This window comes from Melospiza melodia, chromosome 5 (assembly GCF_035770615.1).
Source record: "Melospiza melodia melodia isolate bMelMel2 chromosome 5, bMelMel2.pri, whole genome shotgun sequence".
Lineage (NCBI taxonomy): Eukaryota > Metazoa > Chordata > Aves > Passeriformes > Passerellidae > Melospiza > Melospiza melodia.
Genome location: NC_086198.1, coordinates 42,848,314 through 42,868,657, shown reverse-complemented (window position 1 = coordinate 42,868,657; position 20,344 = coordinate 42,848,314). Strand labels below are relative to the sequence as shown.

Below are 20,344 nucleotides of genomic sequence, written 5' to 3'. Positions count from 1 at the left end.
TCAGTGGTTTGAATCTTACTTTTCCCTCAGTTTCTAATTTAGCCAGAAGGAATCAATAAGTCCCCAGTTCAGAATCTCTACCTGAAACTAGTCTCTGAAACTTGGATATTCACAGAGAGCAAACAGCTCTTCATGTAGAAGGTCCCAGCTGAAGGATGTAAATGCTGAACTGCATGGAACGCCATTTATTCACGGTGCTTTGGAAACACAAAAGGTTGAGCTGACCCTCCTATGATTCAAATCTGAGTTTACAGTGTCATTCATCATCTCAGACCGGGTCTGTTCCAGTCTCCTTGAACAAAACTATTTTCTCCTCACATTTGCTGCACAGAACTGGCTGAATTTCAATTCCAAGGTGCATTGTACAAAGAACAGTTTTGGAGTGAAAGATGTCAAGCTGGCAAAAACTGAAAATTAGATTGGAATGAAATCTAATTCTTTTAATATACAAAGTGTTTAGTTTTGCCTCTGTAATATAATTTGAAATCACGTAGCAATCATGTTTCTTGGCTGTGGAGGCTGGTTTTGTATCCAGCTGGATGAAATGAAGGATTTTAATAAGAAATTATGCAACAAATAGGTGGAACTTGTGTCACGTACAGCAAGAAAATACTTTTCACCTCCGAGCACCAAATATTTGCTGGTGCCAGGGAATGTTTGCTGGGTGACTCCTCCTTGATTTTGGTCATGCACTAAAACCCACCTTTTATTGTATCAGATGATCTTATCAGTGACCTAACAAGAGAAGGAACCAAAAACCTTCCAGCCCTGGGATTTTGTTAAGCCTCTTTTTTTAGCACCTGGAGACAGTGAGAAGTGATGGGGGGCACTGGGGGCACAAGCATCCTCCTGCCAGAGAAATGATTCTGCCAGCTTTGCCTTGCTCCAAGGCTTTCCGCTGCAGGCTCCAGGTGTAACACCGGGAGCTGGAAGAGGGACTTCCCTCCCGCATTTGGGGCGGGCAGGAGGGGAGGTGGTCCAGCCGCGCGGTGACAGATGATGCAAATCCTCGCGGAGCGCGGAATCCATCGGGGCGGCGGGAGAGGAACGCGGCTCATCTCCGAACCAGCCCCCGCCGCGGCGTCCTCGCCGAGCATCCCCCCTCGGCCGGAATGACATCAGGGCAGCTCCGAGTCCCTGCAAGCCTGCGGGCTGAGTAGCGGCGGGATCGGCCGCTGCTGCCAAGCGCAGCCCCGCGAAGCCGCCGCGCTGCTGCCGGAGGTCCGCGGGAGCCGGAGCCTGACTCCGGCACTCGGAGCGCGGCGCCGGCGCCAGGACCGCGAGCAGCGGCTCCTGGGCTGATCCCAGAGTTCTCGCAGCCTTTCTGCCGGAGCCCGGCGTCATCCCCGTGCCCAGGAAGGAAGCTGCATTTGGAACGCTGTGCTGAGCAGAGGTTTGAATCGTTCCAGCTGGCTGCTCGCTCTGAAAGGACAGGCTGGGTACAAATGAGATGTGACTGCGCCGGTGGAGTTCAGTGACTGGGGCCGGAGCAAGAGGAGCCTCCCTGGGATGTTGCTGAGAGCTGCTGGCAGCTGAGAACTCTGCCTGGTTCACCTGGAGCCCTGTGAAGAGCTTTGAATAGCAGGAGTCTCTTTGCTGCACACCAGGAAAGAAATTCTTCTCTAGGTAAGCTGTTCAGCTTCTCAACCTCTGCTTGTGGGCACACATTCATACATTCATACCAGCACACATACAGTGCCTACACTCAGAGCAGGTACAAATACCCAGAACGTGCCCAATGATCTGCCTGGAACCTCTGCACAGTAAGTGCTTCCAAAAGCTGCCCGGGGCCTGCCATCCCAAGGATTGTTTGAAAGTTTGAGATGAGATAGTCTTTGCCACATGCCCCTGATGCCAAGGGATGTTGCTCCCAAGGGAAGCAGCTGTCTGCCTACACGTATGAAAGATCACAGAAGGGAGAGCATGGGAAACTAGGCGAGGAGGAAAAGAGGATACAATTACTTCTTTAGTCTTCTCCACATCCTTTGCCTTTTTTGCTACCATCCAGCAAAGTTCAGTAGTACTACTGCACTGAAATGACTTGGTAGAAGCTTTCCACGGAGATACATTAATTGTGCACCAAAGGAAGAGTAATTGTACTGTGAGGAAGCCAAAACCTACAGATCTGCTCTCTTCCAGCACTTTGATAGCAAACTACATCTGTCAGAAACTTTTTTTTTAAACAGCATGATCATTTATAGAGTGAAAGCAAGGATTGTTAGAGGCAGTAAGACCTAAACTGAAGAAATCAGTGTGGGCTCTTCAGATGCTCCAGAGCCCAGTCCAGCAGCAGCCCAGGGGTTTTATTCCGCAGCTGGCACAGGGGCTCCAAGTCACTGCTGCTGGGAATGAACACTCACAGGAAAATGCTCAGAGGTGAAGAAGTCTCTTCCCACAAGCCCTGCACTGTCCTAACCACACATACCAACAAAACTCCAAGCTCAGGAAATTCGCTTTTCCCCAGGGAATTTACCAGGTCATTTTTTACTAACTCCTGTTAGTAAAACATTAGTTTTCCACATTCTCATTCATATTGCCTGAAGCCTCCCTCCTTCCCTCTGTGTGAATCAATGCTGCAGAGTCTGGCCTACCCCCTGTAGCAGGTTACTCCACCTCTCCTAGCTTTGAATGCCCTCAGAGAACAAGATAAAAAGAGAAGTAACTCATTTTCACCCCATTTCTTCAGTAGCTTGAATCATGATCCTCCTGCTCTAAATGTTCAGCCTGGAAGGACAGCAGAATCTTCTTGTTCACAAAGTTCCAATAGCTGGCCATGTTTCCAGGTGCTCCCTCTCTTGCCCCATCCTGTCTGTGCACTCTCCCCATGCACTTTTTCCCCTCCCTAAAGCTGTACTGCCTGCATTGCTTTTGGGAATGCTGCCCTAAAGGAGTGGCTGGGGTGGGCTCTGAACTACCAATCCATTTAACTAAAGAAATTCTTGGCTTTGAGTTCCCTCTAGAATCTTATCAACCAGACCCTATGATCTGCTCAGTTGGGTTGGATGTTCTCATGCCATTGCTCTGTGCACAAGTTTACAGCTGTCTGTCAGCTTTTGTGCCATTTCCCCAGAACATGGCCTTTTTTGGATTCACAATAGATGCCTAATGTCTGAAAGCTTCAGAATTGAAAGCAGAGTATCTTCATGTCTTGTTGACACCACTCTCTTCTGCAAGGCTGTGGAAATGCTCCTCTAACTTGCCTTTTATCAGAGTAAATCAAATTCAAAGGGTTACGTTTCAGCAGAGAGCAGGATGCTTCAGTGACTGACCACTTGCACACACACACCCCCCCCACATACAAATCCTTTTCAGCCTGAACACCCTATTAACCCACACCATCAAGTTCTGCAAGTCCTATTAAAACTTTATGGGTGTTTAGAGGCTGTGATATCTGCTGTATCACTCCCTGTAATGCCCATGATCAGCCTTAGCACCGTGCAGGAATCATGAGCTGCTCTAGAGTTCAACTGCCATACTCACTATGAGCAGGATAAAAATACGCTAAAAGTAAAGATGGGCTTTTTTAAGGTTGCAGTACAGGAATATCCCAGCAGTACAATGAGATACTTTAAGGAAAATGTGACCATATATTCCAAACCCATGCCAATACTGAGCACAGAAAATGCTGATAAGTTCCTATTAGTTTTGACTATGAGTTTTCAGTTAGATAAACAAAAAATTGCATCTAACTCTATGTCCCCAGAAAAAGATTCATCATTTCTCTACAAGCAGTAAAGGAAGCCATATAATGAACTTCTACCAAATAAAAAGTATCATTTCTGTTCCAAATCATTCTGATTTGTCCACAAACAATTTTGCTTTGACTGCCACTATGACTATAGGGCTGGCTGAGCTTCAGCTGCATGAATATTCTGCTGTTTGCTTTCATCAAGCGTTTGCCTTGCAAAGCTTCCATAATCCCAGAATCTAAGAATGGTTTGGCTTGGGAGGGACCTTAAAGAGCACCCAATCCCAACCCTCTTTCTGCAGGTCCATAGGTGCATCCAAGAAACTGCTTTCCATACCCGCACAATTGGCTTTTCTGAACAAAGCAACCCCTGGGCTGAGAGCAGCAAGGCATTGCAAGCTGGGGCCTGGATGGCTGAAGGAAAGGTTACCTTGGAATTGTGCAGGAAGCTGCACTTGGCCCAGCCTGGGGAGTCATTTCAGGAGCAGGGCATTGAGCTTAGGGTGAGCCAAGGGCTCTCCACGCTTCCCAAAGGGAGGGGAGCCTGGGTTGAAACCATTTGCACATGTAAAGGAGCACAGTGTAAGGGGGCAGCCCATCACATCCCTTGTTCTCAGGCCTGGGATGCAGTTGAGAACCATCAGAGGAGGTAGAAGGGCTGGACTCTTAGGGAGAAGGAGGGTCTCTGCTGGAAATTGGGTAGAACATCAGAGTCCTGCCTCCCACATTGAGATAGGCTGAAGAAGGCACAGCTCACAGCAACAAGTCTCTCTCTCCTATTGAGATGCTAAAGCAATGCCCCCCACCAAGGTAAGCCACCCAGAAGAGTGCTAGATAGAAATTCAGCATCAATTCTCCATCTATGTCAACATTCAAATTAGAAAAAATTGAGCCATTAAAAGTATCAGGTGCTGGAAGAAAATGAAAATCATGCACATCAATCCTAAACATTTATTACAACTACAGTCTCTAATAATTACAATGGAATTGGAATTCCTATTGAAATTACAGTTGCTACAGAAAAATGATAATATTTTACCTAAACAGCAATGCCACCAGAATTACATGGCAACAGCACACCAGTACAGAAACCATATCAGTATTTGATGAGGAAAACACATTGGCACCACAAGTCATGGATGACCATTTGAACTCAATTCAAAAGGAAGAGAGAAATATTAAAACCTATTCCCTTCCCTCTGGCTACAGAAGGGGTCACAGCTGCTCTCCCCAAGTGGAGGCAAAGGAAGCAAATTCATCCTCCCTCCTCTGCTGCAAGGATGGGTTTTACAGAGCCAGAGCAAACACAGAAGGAGAAGCCAGGGCAGGGTGGGAAGGGATTCCCTCTTCCTCCTTGGATGCTGGTGGCATAAGAACTCCCCTTACTAAACCTGGCCAAGGGAGATCAGGCTGATGCCCCACAGCTCCAGACTCTTACTATGGTCTGGGTTTTCATCTCCCACATGTAAATATCAGTACCAGGCACAAACAGCACAGAGAATCATGTGGACAGGCTCTCCCCTGAGCAGAGCTCTGCACGAAACCTCCCCTCCTGAAGGACTATCCACAGCTACTTATTCCAGCCCACTCTCTGCCAGGCTCCACTGAAAGGATTGCATTTAGCTTTTAGTGTACAAATAAGTGTTCTGATAAATAATTAATAGTAGCTGCTGGCCGTAGAAGAGGTGGCTGTTTGGAAAGTTAAAGCAGTCTGTCATGAAATATGCACCCACCTCCTCTGTGCTCTACTTCCAGGGGCTGTTCCAGCCAACATCTTGTCCTTTTCCATAGGACCATAAGGTGCAAGGAGGAGGCCAGGGTTCAAGTTTCAGACCCTCAGAGTATTCTTGAATTTAATCTCTCTCACTGGGGTATAGATTACCCCCTAAAGCACCAGAAGGGAGGGCAGGTGGTCAGTAATTCACAGAGAAATGTTTGGAAATAAGAGGAAAGAGCACTCTTCTAGGCTTCTAGGTAAGATACAGAAATTAGACTTATTGATCACATTTGATTTTAAAGCCCTCAGAGCTTCTCAGGGTTTTTTAATTTAAACAAAAAAAAAATCAGGGCCCGCTGCCTTGATATTTTGCCAGACTACCTGCACTCCACCCCCTCTAAATAGCTGGTGTAACTATAGGGCATTTTTAGTTATTACTACTCTATAGACCCTATTTGGGGTGCAATTTTAAATGGCTCCACTACTCTGCCCCTTTGAGTCCTGCTGTTTAGAGTGGAACAGCATCAGCGTCCTGGTGAATTAATCACCTGCAGAAGGGCATGGTACCATTGTTTGTACCACAAAAATCACAGTTAAAGACTAAGAGAATTTTGTGATATCCAGTGTGCACACAGCAAGCAAAGTGAGCCACGCATGCCTCCAAACACCTGACAGGCTCCCATCAGACTAACTCCCCATCAGCCTTGGTGCAAGATCCATGTGCCTGCATCAACCACAGGCAATCATTCTGCACACTTAGATTTTTAACTGAAGGAACTCCCATAAGGTGTTCTCCCCCGCGAAAAAAAAAAATATTTGGCAGAAAATAAAGTCTCTGTATATAGAGTTACCTAAAACTAAGCTTTATGGATTACAAGATATTGTGTCAAATGACTAGACACAATTTTGTCAGACCCTTCCATAACCCAGAAAGTCAGGCTGGATTTCCTTGTCCATGATACACCCTGGAGATTGTTTTTGAAAACCAAGTGGAGTTCTACATTCAGCCTCCAGGAGAGGAGGACAGGGATGTAAAGACAATTCCAGCCTGATTCAGGAGCACTATGTTCAGAAAGACTGACAACCATTTGGATTTTTTTTTTTTATTCCACACTCTCCCCCTTCAACAATCAGCTAATGCCTCAGTAGTTCAATAAACAGAGATTTTTCAAGCAAGCAAGAGGTTAATCAAAGCCTCTCTATTCCATCACAGAGCTCTAATGGCATTAGTTCTAGTTCCAGTCTCTGAGCTGAGCATGACTCAACAAAAAAATCCCTTGAATTCCCAAGCAGGACCCTTATCCTACTAGTGGCATTTCCAAATTGAACTGTATCTAGACAAAACAAAGAATAGATCTTTCAAAAGGAAACATTTGTTTGTATTTTGAACCAAGAGCAAAACAGTATCTATAGGTCACAGATGACACACCAGAAATCTCTACAGAGATCTTTCATTTGGCTGACAAAGTGGCTCCTCTCAGAGAAACACCATAAAGCAGTGGCAGGAATAAACACAAAGGAATTTAACCAGGGTACAACAAAAAAGAAGAAATAGGAAGCAAGCACAGCAAACACATTTGCCTGCACACAAAAGCATGAATTTTGCACTGGCTTTCCCAAAAGCACACTTCGCAATATCCCTGCTATACACATCCGAACCAAACAAATAATATTAGAGCATTTTACAGCTAATGTCCATGTAAATGTAGAAAAGACCAGTATTCCCTCAACAAAGACAGGGAAAATGAAATACTGAAAAAAAAAATCATTGGCCTCCAGAGGGCAAAGCATGACAGTGGCAGAGACAGAAATTAAAGGTTCTACTCCCTGCCTTATCTTTTCACCATAAAGCATTTTTCCTCTTGATAGGCAAACAGTACCTCTCCAGTCATTTCAAGGTAAGAATTTCAATTTGTGTTAATCATCTTGCATAAAACTTCCTCTGACTGTCTTGTCTGCAACACTTAAGTACATTAAGGGGAAAGTCTCTTGGATACTGTAGTATTTTTGTTACATGACCACATTTCTCTGTCTAGATTAGGTTTACTGACGGCAGTCATGCGTGCAGCCCTAAGTGGTCCCCACAAAAAGCTGATCTTGCCTGTAAAGAACTGGTACTAAAACTCAACATTTTCTTGGAGGACTGCCTAGGACCTAGTATAGAACTAAAACTAGAAAGAGACAGGAGAGATACTACAAACTTAACTTGCTGCTCCGCAACTGCCATGCAACAGAAGCAGTGCTAAATGCAAGTATTTATGAGGAAGGTGGAAGAGACTGAATTTTGCCCTTTAGAAGGTGTTTGGAAGTCCAAGAAGCATACACACACACACACAAAAAAAAGGAGGCACACGTGGAGGGTCACCCTGGCTTCATCTACTCTCCTTGCTTCATTTTGCTTGGAAGCCACTACTTGCCAAGCCCTGCCAGGTTGACACCAGGACTGGTGGCTTGGGTAATGCCCCAGCCCTCACATCTGCTCTGATCAGAGAGTGGTGGGACCAAACTCTGAGTCTTCTCCCTCTTTTTCTACCAAATCCTCTCAACAATAACCAAATCCTTGAGCCAGTGAGGACAAAGGTAGAGATAGGGGATTCCGGCAGAAATTACTCAAAGAATAAATAAAGAGAAGCTGTTACAATGAGAATCAATGTACACAGAGCTTGAAAACTGTGTCTGAGTGGCTGGAACTGGGCTTGAGCAAACTCAGCATAAAGCCCTGTTTAAATTTCATGTGGCAAACGTGCTGTATGAGAGATTAAAGTACAAAGTCTTTGTTATCTGGGTTTAAATAGACTTCCTCTGCAGTAGCAATAGATCACTACTATGTGACAGCAGTATTCCCTCTGAAATAAGTTAGTGGCCTCCTTTTAATTCCTAGCACATGTGACCACATCTGACTTGCTCACAAACAGTCCCTGTGACAGGATACAGACACCACAAAACATGTTATTCAATGAAATATATTGGCATTGGTAAAAGAGTGGACACATTTTAATTATCTCACATGGTGGCAAACATTTTTAGCTCCCAGAAAAGCAATAGGACAACAGAAAGTGTGGGAAACAATTAACTACAAAAAAAAAAAATCATAAAGACCAAATACTTCAGCTTCTAACAGGTTGTTCCAGAGCCTGGGAATATATCTCTCTTTTTTTGTAAAAGTAAAGTTTTAGTAATCACCCATAAACCTGTAATCCTTGGTAAATTGTCAAAATCAGTATAGAAAATCTGCAGCTACTTGGTTCTAATAGAACCATAAGAAAGGCTTTTAGCAATTTTTTTTTTTTTTAAGTCTTAGCTTTTCTACCCGTTCAGGCAACACGTTTGTGTTTGGCTACTACATTGATTGACTTTTAGGAGTCCTAGTTAGGCAGCCATTCTACTGCACAAATGTTGTGTCTCAGCTGAGTTCACAGCACAAATCATTCTGTTGGAACTGGAGAGCTAATTGACAGCCTTAGGAAAGGGGAAAACACTACCAGAATAGATGGACTCTATTAAAACATCTGATAGAGTATCTCACAAAAGTTTTATTTGAAGAGTTAAATGAATTCAAATTGGCTTCCATTGGAGCATTAAACTATGAATTGAAAAGTGATGAAGAGCCATTAACCAAGCGAGAGCAGGAGATTTGCTGCATCAAGTCAGGGCAATGTTTTGTGGGCTGCCTCAGAGCACCGTGCAAAGTCTGTTTATACTCACCTCCATTCCCCTGGGCTGGGGCACTGAAAGCATGGTGATTCCACTTGCCCTCTCCAGTAATCCCACCAGGAAAGCAAAGCAAGGACTCAATCCTGCAGGGCACACACTTCTGTGACTGCAGCCCCAACTCCCTGCCCTGACATTTTGGTTCTGTCATCGTGGCTTTGGCACTAAGCTGCTGCCCTTCAGATCATCTCTCAACACCACCTTCTCAGCCTTTTGCTGTCCTACACACACCAAGAAACAGCTGCTGAAGGCCATTATGCAAGGGGCTGCTGTTTCCAGCTCAGCCACGGGGTGTCTGAGTGACCTTGGAAAAGCCAGGCTTGATCCCTTTAATGCTGTTGAGCTTTTTGAATTTTTGGTGAGTTACTGGTGAGAAGTGGTGGATCTTAAAACCATCAGTCATGCTAGAGAGACACATTTATTAGAAACTGCATTGAGAAGGTATATTTAAAATAATCATTAAATTAAGTCTGCCCTGAGAGTTAAGCTGTTTTGCCTGTGACATCAAAATATCATGTGTATTGTGATAATTGTGGTATCACCACACAACATCTGGAGCTGCTCAGATGGTGAATGTGGTCACTAACACTTATCTGTTGTGATGATCACTAGAGCTGCTCTGTCATGAAACAGGAAATACATGTATAGGTTCTCTCTTCATGCATGGCTCTCCTCAGACTATACCTTAATTACTGATTGCTGGGAGCTTCCACTCCTGACACTCCAGAGAGAGCACGAGTCAGAAATTCCTGAGAAAATGTTGCAACTACTCATTATGTTCAGAAGTACCAATGCATTAGAGACCCATAAATGGTGCCATTTAGAGGAAGCCTCACTGAAACATCCCAGATGGGATATTTATGGAATTTCTGGGTGGTCCAAATGACCGTGGGACTGCTGGAAGTTAATGGGTCACAAGAAGGAAATGGTGAGGCTGAACATCACCACAATGTTGCCTCACCACATCACCAAATGGTGAGGCAACATTCACCACAAGGGTGGTCTGGCTAAGTCTTAAAACACATTTCTACAAGGAGCTAAGCCACATGAAATGTCACATTTGGGCTGGGGAACCAAAGGATGTGCACAGGTGTGAGAAGATCCCTATGGGCAAAACTCATCTGCAAATCACCCTCCAACCACTGCTCCACCAGGGAGCCTTCTCACCACCTTCTGAAATCATCTGGAAAAGCTCAAAGTCAAAGAGAAATAGAAGTCAGAAGGGTCAAACAGCTCCCTTCCAAGTATTGTTTCATGCTAAAAATCACACCAGCTTTCATCAAGTGCACCAGTTGAGGTATTTCAAACTCTTTGCTTTATATTCATTGATTATTGACTTCACCCTCTGGCGTCATTTAGCTTTCTGAAATCACACAAGATTATATGTACAATATAGACTTGATCAAACGGCTGAAAATACTGAAAAAATGGGTGTTCAACTTACACATGATTATGCATATAAAAGAAACAAAAGAGGTGAAAGTACTGAGCAGCCTCTCCACTCAAAAATAATAAAATAGAAGTCAGAAGCTCTCCAGCCCTTATCAGCTCAGAAGCTGGCCTTATGCTAGGTAAAAAGAGTTTTCTAATACTTTGTGATGAGCTATGAGAAGCTGGTATTGAGACCTCTCTCATCAAAGCCACATTTACAAACATAAAACACATTGCAGCTTAGTTAAGTTTGAAAAAAAAAATTACTTTCAAAGAGGATGTAAGTTTTGTGAGCTCAGCCAAAAAATCTCCTGGAAACTTTTCTGAGGGAAAGAAAAGAAAAATGCTCTTTTTCTCCTTCCTCAGTGAACAGAAACTCTGAAATTTTGCAAATGGTCACCAGGAGTCATTTATCACTCAAATCAGGCTGCTTGTTTCTGTAATGAATGAGGAGTCTCATGCAAGGAGCAGCAAGGCAGCTGTCATAATTCATTGGGCTGGCAGTAAATGACAGGAGTCATACAAGCTTAGAAAGAAAAGAAAAAGGAAAGGCTTTACATTAGGTTTTTAGCCTAAAGGGAAGTTTTATATATAGACAATAAAGACATTCTGACTTCTGATTTATGACAGAATAAGGAAGGGGAAGCTCTGGTCTGCCTCCAGGTGAATTGCTCCCAGCAGTGCACTGTGGTGCAGACAGGAGATTGGGAATGGCCACAGTGCTGTGGAACAACCAGGGTCCTGCTCTGCTGGGCAGTGCCAGCACTGCCACGCTCTGAACCCACTGCAGATGTCAAGCCCATTAGCTCCATCCTCAGGGTGAGCCAGCACAGCTGATGGCTTCATATCAATATTTCTACTTCCCACAAGCTCAAGGAGCTCAGAGATCCTCTGCCTACCACGATCAGAGGCAAGAGGAGCTCCCCCAGCCCACACACCAAGTGTGCTGGCTCAGGCACCGAGCCCTGGGTGAAGCTGTCCCCTTGGGAGCTGGCCCACGAGAAGCCAGCCTGAATTCCTGCTGCACAGCTACCACATGGCATTACCAGGGGGCTGCTTCTCCTGGCTGTCGTGCCATCAGTTTTAAATAGTCAAGTCCTAATCTCCCAATCAATCATCTTCAGAAGTAGCACACTTTAGTCATCCATCAAACGCCTTTCTGCGGGCAAGCAGGAAGTGTTATTTAGCAAGGAGGCAGCAATTTTTAAAGCTCCATTTTTCTTCAGCTGCCTGAATTAAAGAAAAATTAGAGTCCCTGCAGATGTGTCTGACATCACAACAGAGCTGTACTGCAGTGTTCTGCTCTTGCTGGCCCAAGGCCCCACATGGAGGAAATCAGCTCAATGGACAAGACCTACTGAAGGACCAACCCTGGATGAGTGCAGCCTTGATTCCTCAACCAAATGCGCTCAGCTTTGGCCTTTACCTCTCTGAAGAGTCAGTGAGTGCTCATCAGTGACCACAGGAGCACAGGACCTCAAATACCAGTTACCAAGAAGCTCCATAAGTAATACTAATTATGAAGTATGGCCTATTTTCATGTTGCTCAAATACATCTAGCACAGGAACTCTACGAAGATAGTTGAATTCTGGAGTGAATGCAAAGCTGTTGAACTTAAAGGAGGAGAGTTTCAAAGGCACAAATGGCACTTAACTTCCAATTATGCCTTGGAGAAAGTTCCACTAATGGCTAATTTAGCTGATTTATTTTCATAACCTTTAATTACTTCACACCTTTTTTTTTTTATTGAACAGTATAATCAGTTCAACAGAGCAGTTGAAAAACAATGGGCAGACTAAAAAAGGTCCGCTCCAATGCCAGGTTTCCTTATGCAAGTTTAAATTCTTTATCAATTTTAGGTAATTATGCATCTCAATAAGTGGGAATACTCGCACTTAATTACAACGTCTACATACAACAGATAGTAGCTAATATGAAATCTGATTATTCATATTTTGTCTCAACGAGATTTTACCAGTGTTATTGGGAGGAAATAATTAGGGATGAAGACCATACTTTTGTTTTGACTAGTATAAAGTCAGGGGCTTCTCCTGTTTTAGTAACACAAGCTATAATATTGGCGAAGTTGATTGTTTTGACAGCTTGCAATACCAGTACCCAGGAGATCCAGCAGGGCCAAATGCTGAAGAAAAACTGTGCCATTTTAGGTCTTCTCACAAGCTATTCCCTTGTGTCACAAGTGGAGGCTGAAACATTTGCAAACCATCCAGGGTGATCCAGCGGCACATTTTTTCGAGCAGAACTCCTGCCTTTTATTTAATTTTAAGCATCTGAGTCTTAATTAAGGTGTTTTACGTGCCCTGGGGATTTGCGACGCCTTCTGGCGGGAGCGTGGCCGGGGGCAGGGCAGTGTGCTGCGGAGCGAGGGGAGAGCCGGGGCTGCCTCGCAAAAGCAAGAAGCGATTGCCCTCTAGTGCCCAAAGCAAGCCGAGGATGCACAGCCCGGGGAGCGGGAGTTCAAGATTCTTTCCCAGTCACCTGCCTGTCTGGTGCTGACCGAACAGGCTTTTTGCAGTCAGCTCTTTGCTGGGGGGACACATGACCCAGCCCTGGAGGCTGCCCCTCCCACGGAGAGCAGGAGTCCTGATCTGATAAAGTCCTGAGGGAGTCCTCAATGCCACCCAAACTCCAGCACCATCTTGCAGAGGATGCTTCACTTGATCCGGTGTTATCTTTTGAAGGAATCTTAATTGGAAGTTTAATAAGAAGTGAAATCCCAGCAGGCAGACAATTGTAGAACAAGGGAAGCACCAAAGCAGGGCAAATGCTCTTAAGATTATCAGGATGACTTCAAGTTCCTAATGGTAGCTGTGATTCCTCTTACATTTGTTCTCTCACACATAAGAAATGAGTAAATGCATAAGAGGTTTCCTATTTCTGTCCCTACCTCACTCCCCTCTTGGCCAGTTATGTGACAGAGCAGGGTCACTACTGGAACAGCCCAGAATCCAGGGGTCTCAATATCTCCTTCCAAATTTCCAACTGAGGAAGGTAAATCAGATAAGAGCTTCAACCCACCAGCGTCACAAATGGTCTCAGAAAACAAACTCCTTCTTTCTAAATGCTTCTTACAAGCATTTTCCAGTTTTAGGTGCAAACCTTAAGATGAATGAATAGTTTTCAGAACACAAGTCAAAAATGTAATCTGAGTTAATGGAAGAGGACACATCAACTGGGAAGGATCTGCCTGGAAAAAGCATTTCTTCCCAGCAGTTCCAAAATAGTTCATTGTTTACTGTCTCACATTGTTCCAATAAACAAACAATATCAATAATTCACAAAGATGTTAATTCCTGCTTAAATTCATAGAGTAGCAAAGGCTATTTATTTAGTTAGCTTTAACTGCCTCTGAATCATGGGGTTTATTGTTACCAGTGGCAATTTCTCATGAACTTAGGCAGAACTGCCAGGAATTGCACAAGGGCTTCAGAGCAATGAGGTTTAAGCACCCTGTCCTTGATGCGTACAGGAACAGACCAGAGGCTGAGGGCTTCAGCCAGAGGTGCCATGGACCAGCACACACACCACCTACTTGCCCACCCAGCACTAAAACAGCTTCCTTGAGGTACTTCTCCTTCTACACAGCACCTCCCACTGATCGCTGAGGGAGGCAGAGCCAAGCACAGCTGTACCCCACATTAGTAGCAGCCTGCTCATTCATTTGGAAAATCCCCACAGAATCTTTATAGTTCCTAAACTGGACCATGAACTCTGATTGCTCTAAGTGCAGAATGGAAACTGGAGAGAAAGCCCTACAAATCTCTCCTCAAACTCCTGTCATATCTTTCACTTTGGTAACATTAGTTTTTCAACCCAACACAGAATTTATACCTTATGCAGTTTGAATTTGATGCAGAATATGGTCCCAGATTTAACAAATATTCACTTGGTCCAAACGTTGCCCCTAAAATCTTCCATTGTTCCATCTGCAATAGTAACGACATATTTTAGATAAGACAAGCAGATAAGGAGATGCACATCCTCAACTAGTTTTCTTCAGAGTTCATTTCTGTATCCTAAGAACACGGGGGAGCTGTTTAATGCAGTTTATCTTAATGCACCAAGAAAGCAAGTGACACTGAGTGCTCCTTGAACTACTCAGAACTTCCCTCTTTACTCACATTACCAGTATCAATCACTGGCCTTATTAATGTGTGGTTTTAATTGCTTTATGGATTTTGTTTTACTTACTCTTCTTTTACTTCTTGTTGCAGATAATGTTAAGAGTCCTCTTCATTGATTATTGGCAGCTGCTGCTCTGTGAGAAAACCTCTTCCAATTTGTCTTTCCCGATCCTTTGACTTCCCGCTCTGACAGCCTTACAGCCTCCCCAAACGCCTCATAAATGCACTGCAATGGTCACATGAACACCTCGGAAAGGGAACTTCTGCAACTCCTCATTCCCATGGCACATTAGGAGGAGCACCTGGAAGAGTGCTAAGTCAGCAGGAACTGGAAGCCCTGCCAAAGATGAATCTCATCGGGAAGCTCCACAGAAGCTTCCGAATGCTGGTCATTCTCCTGGCCACCTTCTGCTTGGCAAGTATTGTCATCTCTGCCTATTTCCTCTACACTGGCTACAAGCAGGAAATGGCCCTCGTGGAAACCACTGGGCAAGCAGAGTGCGAGGACCTCAAACTTCTGCCCTACAGGTCTGCGGAGCTGAGAACACCTAAGCCAATTGATCCCTCTAGGACTGATCCCACCGTGCTCCTGTTCGTGGAAAGCCAGTACTCCCAGCTGGGGCAAGACATCGTAGCCATCCTCGAGTCCAGCAAGTTTCAGTACCACATGGTCATTGCACCAGCCAAGGGGGACATTCCCCCTCTCACAGACAACGGGAGAGGGAAGTACACCATCGTTATATACGAGAATATTTTAAAGTATGTGTCCATGGACTCGTGGAATAGAGAGCTTCTGGAAAAATACTGTGTGGAATACAGTGCTAGCATAATTGGTTTTCATAAAGCCAACGAGAACAGCTCCCCCAGCAGCAGGCTGAAAGGGCTGCCCTTGCAGCTGTACAACAACGTGGCCCTGCGAGACTGCGTGGTGAACCCTCGCTCGCCCCTGCTGCGCATCACCAAAGCGCCCAGGCTGGAGCAGGGCCCCCTGCCCGGCCAGGACTGGACGGTGTTCCAGTTCAACCACTCCACCTACCAGCCCGTGCTGCTGGGCGAGCTGCAGCCTGCCAGGCCCACCCCGGCCTCGCTGCCCCGCGCCGCTCTCCATGCGACCGTCATCCAGGACCTGGGCCTGCACGACGGCATCCAGAGAGTCCTCTTTGGGAACAACCTGACCTTCTGGCTCCACAAGCTCATCTTCATCGACGCCATCTCCTTCCTGTCGGGGAAGAAGCTGACGCTCTCCTTGGAGAGGTACATTCTGGTGGACATCGACGACATCTTCGTGGGGAAGGAGGGGACGAGGATGAACGTCAACGATGTGAAGGTAAGGCAAGAACTGGGGGATACCATCCCAGACACGGGTGCATGCTAATAGGAGTTTAAAAGGAGGCAAAGCTTGTACAAGCTGAGCAGCCCTTTTTCCTGGTAAGGGCTGGAAGTGCACAAGTGCAGCCAGCAGATGCATAAACCACAGCCTGAGATGAAAAGGCATTTTTCCCACAAACATACAGAGATGCACTTATGGATGTGTCTACGTAGGGGCATACACATGTTGCACATACATAATATCTTCTAGAGGCCTGTTCTGTATTATTTCTCTCACTATTGCTGTCAAGTAGCCAGAACACTACAAGACGGTTGCCTTTTTAAACCTCACCATCACTGCATTTAAAAAAAACAAAGAGCAAAAGGAAAAAAAGAGCCTGAAGAAGTCACAGCCCCAGCATGACTCCTAAGAGTTATCAGGATAATTCTCATTACAGACTAGCAGGTAAGCATTTAAAGTTACCAGTGACAGGGTGGAAGCACATCATGCACTTGAGCAAGTGACATAACCATCTGACAGAGTGAAAGGCCCACAGACTACTCACTGGGGGCTCTTCCACACTTATTTTCCTGATTTGTTGTATCCAGGGACACCATTAAATTTGGTCAGAGTAATTCTCAAAGATGTGTGCAGCTCAGAAAGAATAGACAGAGCTCAACAGCATGACAGTTATTTCTTGTCATTTTCCACATGTGGGAATCATAGAGATTAATTGAATCCCTAAGCATGCAATATCACAATCTCCAGCATTTATTCTGGAGGGTTTTTCCTGTAAATACCCAATGCTTTCAGGAACAATAAGCAAGCCTTTTGTTTTCAAAAGCACATTTCTATTTCATTTCTAAACCCTTACTTCCATTTCTACAATTTCTATGTTCCTCAGCCTCCTCTCCAGACCTTTGGGGTAGCCAAACACCCAGCAAGAGCAGTAGTCACATACAATTGAAACAATTTTGCACATCAGAACAGCCATTAGCCACATCAGGTGTATGAATGCTCATCAGGGCTGATTCTGAGCACCAAGCACTCGGAGTGCCTGGTGCCTTTGAGATCTGAGCACTGTGCATCAAGTGCTTTCTCTCTGGAAATACATGGGGAAATGCTCTGAGCAAGGGCTCGTACACAAGAGGAAACTCACTCCAAAGGCACTTGTGAAACAAGTTTTTCAGCAATAGCTTCCTGCCTGCACCTTTTTGAGAGCACCTTTCTGATGTGGTTTGCTGCGCTAAGGAAGCCTTAATGTTACTGTCCCACAGCAGTTCAAGAGCCCCCACTGCCAGCAGAGCAGTGTCCACACAGGGACACTTGGAGATTCAGAGCTGAGCTCTCACTGGAATCACCTCATTATGCAGGAAAAAACCCAAGTCACCCCCATTACTGTCCAGCAGTCAACAACATTGCCAGGCAAACCTTTCCAGCTGTGCTTGGCACAGCAGCCACACTTCTGCACTCGTTATAGGAGACACGGCAGAAAACTCCACATCCAGGGGCTGCAGTAAGAGCTGGATGCTGTTAAAAGCATTCAGAATTATATTTATGTGCTGCTTGCCTTTATCCATCTGAAAACCAACCAGTCCACGCTGCTGAACAACTAAACAATAACAAGGAAAAACATCTGCCTGGGATTCAGACATTTTTAATTTTTTTTCCAAGCAATGCATGGTGAGCCTTCTTTCATTCATTATGTTTGAGTCAGAGTACAAAGGGAAGATTTCATTTTCCCCACATTTCTCAATGCCAAATTAGCAGCCCACCTTCCTCACAAAAACACCAGAAGTGCCACTCATAGGATAAATCCCCTCCTCACCTCACACAAGTAATCACACCACAAACACTAACCACAGGGAGAAATCTCCTGCAGGCACAGGCTCAGAACGAACCTTCCCCTCAAGCTCTCTTTTGGGGACGATAAAAAGTTTTTCTCCCATTTTTAGGTGAATGTTTCACACATAAATCCACCCTGCAGCTTGAGCACCCACAGATACTCTGTCCTCAACATTATGGATTTCATTTCAAACCTGGCAGAGATTTGTTCCTCAGGGTAACTCACAAACACTTGCTACACAAAATCAGTCTGCTCCTACAGACTGGACATTCCCAGCATCCATTAACCCACAGAAGAGAATCCTGTTAATGAGCATAACACTGAAAGCAGAGTGCACTTTGGTTAGTTTACAGAAAAGGGTAATTACAGCCAGTTAGAGAACAATCTCCCAAGTCACTGGGGAAGGAGGCAATTAAGAACCAGCAGACCTGCCTTCACCCTGTAAGGCACAGCAGCTTTGCTTGAAAGGCAAAAATAACTACTTAGGAGGCTGATATTTCAGTGATGGCAAAGCCTTGCCCTGCCTTTGGGAGGAGGGGCTGTGGCTGCTCACAGAGAGCAGAGATTTAGGGACTCTCCGCTAGGCTCTCTAAAGGTGCCATGCCCACCCAAACCCCTCAGGAATGCTTTAATACCCAGCCAGTCCCTTGATAGCAATATTGGCATGTAACAGTAATCAAACAAGTCAACCTGTGCCTGTGTAATGACTTCCTGCAACCCAAATGTTCCTATTCCCTCACAAAGCCATTTGTCAATTAGGTGCCTCAGGGAGATAAACATATATATAGACACACACACACACACTTTTATTAAGGGTGGCATCAGCTACAGAAACAGAGATTAGAGAACAGGGTTATTATGGGCTCTGTTTACCACAGAAGATCTCCTAGTCCCTGGTGTTGAAGAAGTTGTGCAAGGTCATGTCTGGCTAAGTAATTAACAGGAACTCCGCAGAGCCACAGAAAGCTGTTTTTCCAAGCTTTGTGGAGTTCTGTCTTGAGCCTAGCGAGCCTCTGCAAATGAATTTCTCCCTTTCCTGCCTGCCAATACATTATCTCAGTGCTTGATTTTCAAAGGCAAAAGAATTCTTCAGTTAATTTGCAGAAACAGTGAATTTGTGTTCTTGTAAATGATACCGGGTCCCAGCCACATGAGTCCAGTATCACTGGCATCAGTGATTTGGCAAAAAACCCTGGAAATGTCTTTTTATGCTGTCTCTGGGAGAGCCACACAGAAAAAACACAAAGCTTTCACCCTTAAAGTTTGCTTTTAACTGAGCACAAAGAGGGCTGCATTTCCCAAACAAGGAGTAAGAGCTTGCTGAAGTATTGCTATTTTTCCTGTTGCCATAGTATGAGCCAGTACAATATTTACTCACCCAGGAAGAGCTCCATGCAGCCACCAGGGTTTTCCAGCACCTTTCACAAATACACCCTCTATTGTTAACTCAAAAGCCCTGCAAGAGCTCAGTGCAAGCTAAGGCATTTACCCCTCAATAAATAAAACAAACAAAAACCTACTCCAAATGAAACAAAAAGCTTTAGCTTTTCACTTGATACCCTCCTCTCAGCCCCAGGATTTAGACTGCAACAAACCTCCTTCTGGGTGGAGTCAGAACCATCTAGTCCCCTCTCTTATCCCACTCTCCCAGCTAGAGCTGATGAGATAATCGAGGAGAAATTGCCTGTCCCAGCACCACCATATTCCAGAGCTCCCTTCCCTAAAACCTCCATTTCCCTTTTCTGTAACCCCTCTAATTGTCACTATAGGGATGGGAGGATCCTGGGGCTTTCTCAGCTGCAGTAAATGATGGAGCCATGCTTGGGAATGTCATTTCTGTTAGTGCTGACTGCAGGCCTCCCTTCTCCCTGCAGCCTGTCTGCCTTCTCCTGCTGCCTTCCCCCTCTGAGCTCCACTTCCTTCAGTGGAAATAACAATTTGTCTCTGACACCCCCTCACTGCCACAGTCTGCACTTTGTCTTTGACCTTCATCATCATTAAAATGCCTGGAACACTTAAAGCCTGTGATTTCTGGCTCATTTTAGTGTTTTCAAGACAAAAATCATGTTGCAGTTGCATCTTTCCTGGCAATTCCAAATTAAAGAGTACTGGAACAGCAGGGAGCTGAGCTCAACCTCTCCATCTCTCCAGCATATGATTATCCCTGGTTTTTGTGCAAGGACAGCTGCTTTCAGGTGGAACTACTGGAAATGTCTGGGCCACATCACCAGGTATGGCAGAATGGTCAGTCATGAAATAAAACAGTCACCATGATACCCTTTTAATCATAATAAACCCCTTCCAGTAAAGGAACCATGGCCATGGCCAGCCCAGGGAGAAGCTGAGCCCAGAAACCCAGAGCAAGCCAAGCATTAGTCACTGAGCCTGGGTGGCACTTCTGTCACCTTCTGAAGCACTTGAGAGTGACACAATGAAGTGGAGTCTGCAGCTCCCACTTTTGGACAGTCTTAAAGTCCTTAAAAATGAATTCAAAAA

General features: G+C 45.1%; 1 protein-coding gene across 1 annotated transcript in view; it reads left to right on the top strand.

Moving 5' to 3' along the window:
* Positions 1-674: 674 nt before the first annotated feature.
* The window catches only part of LOC134418634 (bifunctional heparan sulfate N-deacetylase/N-sulfotransferase 4), a 66,695-nt gene continuing 47,025 nt past the window's right edge, over positions 675-20,344 (top strand). The window contains exons 1-2 of the mRNA XM_063157195.1: positions 675-1,626; positions 14,784-16,020. Of these exons, the coding sequence (XP_063013265.1) occupies positions 15,040-16,020 (981 nt within the window). The 5' untranslated portion in view covers positions 675-1,626; positions 14,784-15,039. The remainder of the gene's footprint in view (positions 1,627-14,783; positions 16,021-20,344) is intronic.